Genomic DNA, 2030 nt, shown 5'->3' with positions numbered 1-2030 from the left:
AAGAAAGTTGGAGGTATAGCTCAGTGGTAAAGTGCTTTTCTAGTATACACAAGGCTGTGGGTTCCTTAGCACTAAATAAAAAAAAAGAAAGACTTTGATGTATAGAGTATAGTAGTACAAGGGCTAGAGGCAAAACCACTGAAGTGTTGGGTAGGGGCTAGGGAACTGCTTCTGGTCACCCTGTATCTCCCAAGCTGAGGGAGCAAACTGCCTTGGTTCACTGTTCCACCCCTGCTTCTTAACACTTAGAAGCTGCTAGTCTGAGGTGAAGTAGGGAAGTGAGCAAGCCTGGCATTTGCCTTGGCAGCATCCCAGGCTGATACTATCCCCCCACCACCACCGCTTACACACACACACACACACACTGAAAAGGGCATCAAAGGTGCCCAAGTCCCCAAGATGCATGTGTCCTGCAGGTAAATCCCAACAGCATTGCAGCCAAAGATGGCCGGATCCGTGAGGGAGACAGAATCATCCAGGTGAGCACTAGAAGTCAGGCTAACGTGCCTGCTTTGCCCTCTTCTCAACCCCTTTCTAGATCTTTTCTGCTGAGAACCTGGTCTTTTACCCTGGAACCTACCATGTCCTGGGCCAAATCTCATCTCTATTCTGCTCAACTGCCCTGAGTACCTCCCTGCCCTTTTTACCCTCCACTTCTACTCCTCCATTCTCTGAGCACATATGCTTATTTAGGCCAGGCCATCCTTTCCCCTAATGCATTCTGCTAAGTTATGCCTTCCCAGAGTTCAAGACCCTGCCCTTGGCACAGCCAGAGTCCCCCACTAGCATTCTTGTTGACTGTTCCCTGAACCTCTGCAGATTAATGGAATGGATGTCCAAAACCGAGAGGAGGCAGTGGCCATCCTGAGCCAGGAGGAGAACACCAACATCTCCCTGCTAGTGGCCCGGCCTGAGAGTCAGGTGTGTATGCCTATCTGAAAGGGTGACACTTTCTGTCTTGAAGGCCTGTTTTACTTCACTGAGTGCATAGGGTCTAGGGAAAGGTGGAAGGGCATTGGGGAGGTCTTTAAAGTGTTGGCTAGCTCATGTTTGTCTCTGCAGCTAGCAAAGCGATGGAAAGACAGTGACAGAGATGACTTCCTAGATGACTTTGGATCTGAGAATGAAGGGGACCTTCGTGCCCGGAAGCTAAAGTCACCCCCTGTTCAGCAGGTAAGGAAGGAAGGACTGCTAACTGGGGAGGGAAAGAAAGGGAGGAAGTTGAAAGGAACTGTTCACTGTCTTCCAGCATGAGTCTGGAGAGAAGCAAACTGTGAACTTCTTTCTAGTCCTTCTGCAGCACACTTGTCTGTGAGAACCTAACTGACTGTTTGTCATTTCTGTCCCAGACTGGAAATGATGAGAAGGGAGCTCCCGATGGGGGCCCAGGCTTGAGCAACAGCCAGGACCTGGACAGCGGGGTGGGCCGGACTGATGAGAGTACCCGCAATGAAGAGAGCTCTGAACATGACCTGCTGGGGGATGAACCTCCCAGCACCACCAACACCCCTGGAAGCCTGCGCAAATTTGGTCTACAAGGGGATGCCCTACAGAGCAGGGACTTTCACTTCAGCATGGATTCTCTGCTAGCTGAGGGGGCAGGGCTGGGAGGGGCTGACCTGCCTGGGCTCACTGATGAGGAGTATGAACGCTACCGGGAGCTGCTGGAGATCAAGTGTCACCTGGAAAATGGCAACCAGCTGGGCATCTTCTTCTCCCGGGCCTCCAGTGGCAACAGTGCCCTAGATGTCAACCGCAATGAGAGCCTAGGCCATGAGATGGCCATGCTGGAGGAAGAGCTTCGGCACCTAGAGTTCAAGTGCCGCAATATCTTGCGGGCACAGAAGATGCAGCAGTTGCGGGAGCGCTGTATGAAGGCCTGGCTGCTGGAGGAGGAGAGTCTCTATGATCTGGCAGTCAGTGAGCCCAAAAAGCATGAGCTGTCTGATATCTCTGAACTGCCAGAGAAATCAGACAAAGATAGCACCAGCGCTTACAACACTGGGGAGAGCTGCCGCAGCACTCCACTT

At 52.0% G+C, this 2030-nt stretch overlaps 1 protein-coding gene across 1 annotated transcript in view; it reads left to right on the top strand.

The window, feature by feature from the left end:
* Pdzd4 (PDZ domain containing 4) overlaps window positions 1–2030 on the top strand; it is a 29619-nt gene that overhangs the window by 25712 nt on the left and 1877 nt on the right. Inside the window, exons 5-8 of the mRNA XM_031344430.1 lie at window positions 417–479; window positions 820–921; window positions 1063–1173; window positions 1350–2024. Coding sequence (XP_031200290.1) covers window positions 417–479; window positions 820–921; window positions 1063–1173; window positions 1350–2024 — 951 coding nt within the window. The remainder of the gene's footprint in view (window positions 1–416; window positions 480–819; window positions 922–1062; window positions 1174–1349; window positions 2025–2030) is intronic.

The sequence above is a fragment of the Mastomys coucha genome, chromosome X (genome assembly GCF_008632895.1).
Source record: "Mastomys coucha isolate ucsf_1 chromosome X, UCSF_Mcou_1, whole genome shotgun sequence".
Classification (NCBI taxonomy): domain Eukaryota; kingdom Metazoa; phylum Chordata; class Mammalia; order Rodentia; family Muridae; genus Mastomys; species Mastomys coucha.
Note: the sequence above shows the minus strand (reverse complement) of the source record. Positions and strands in the feature narration are given on the sequence as shown.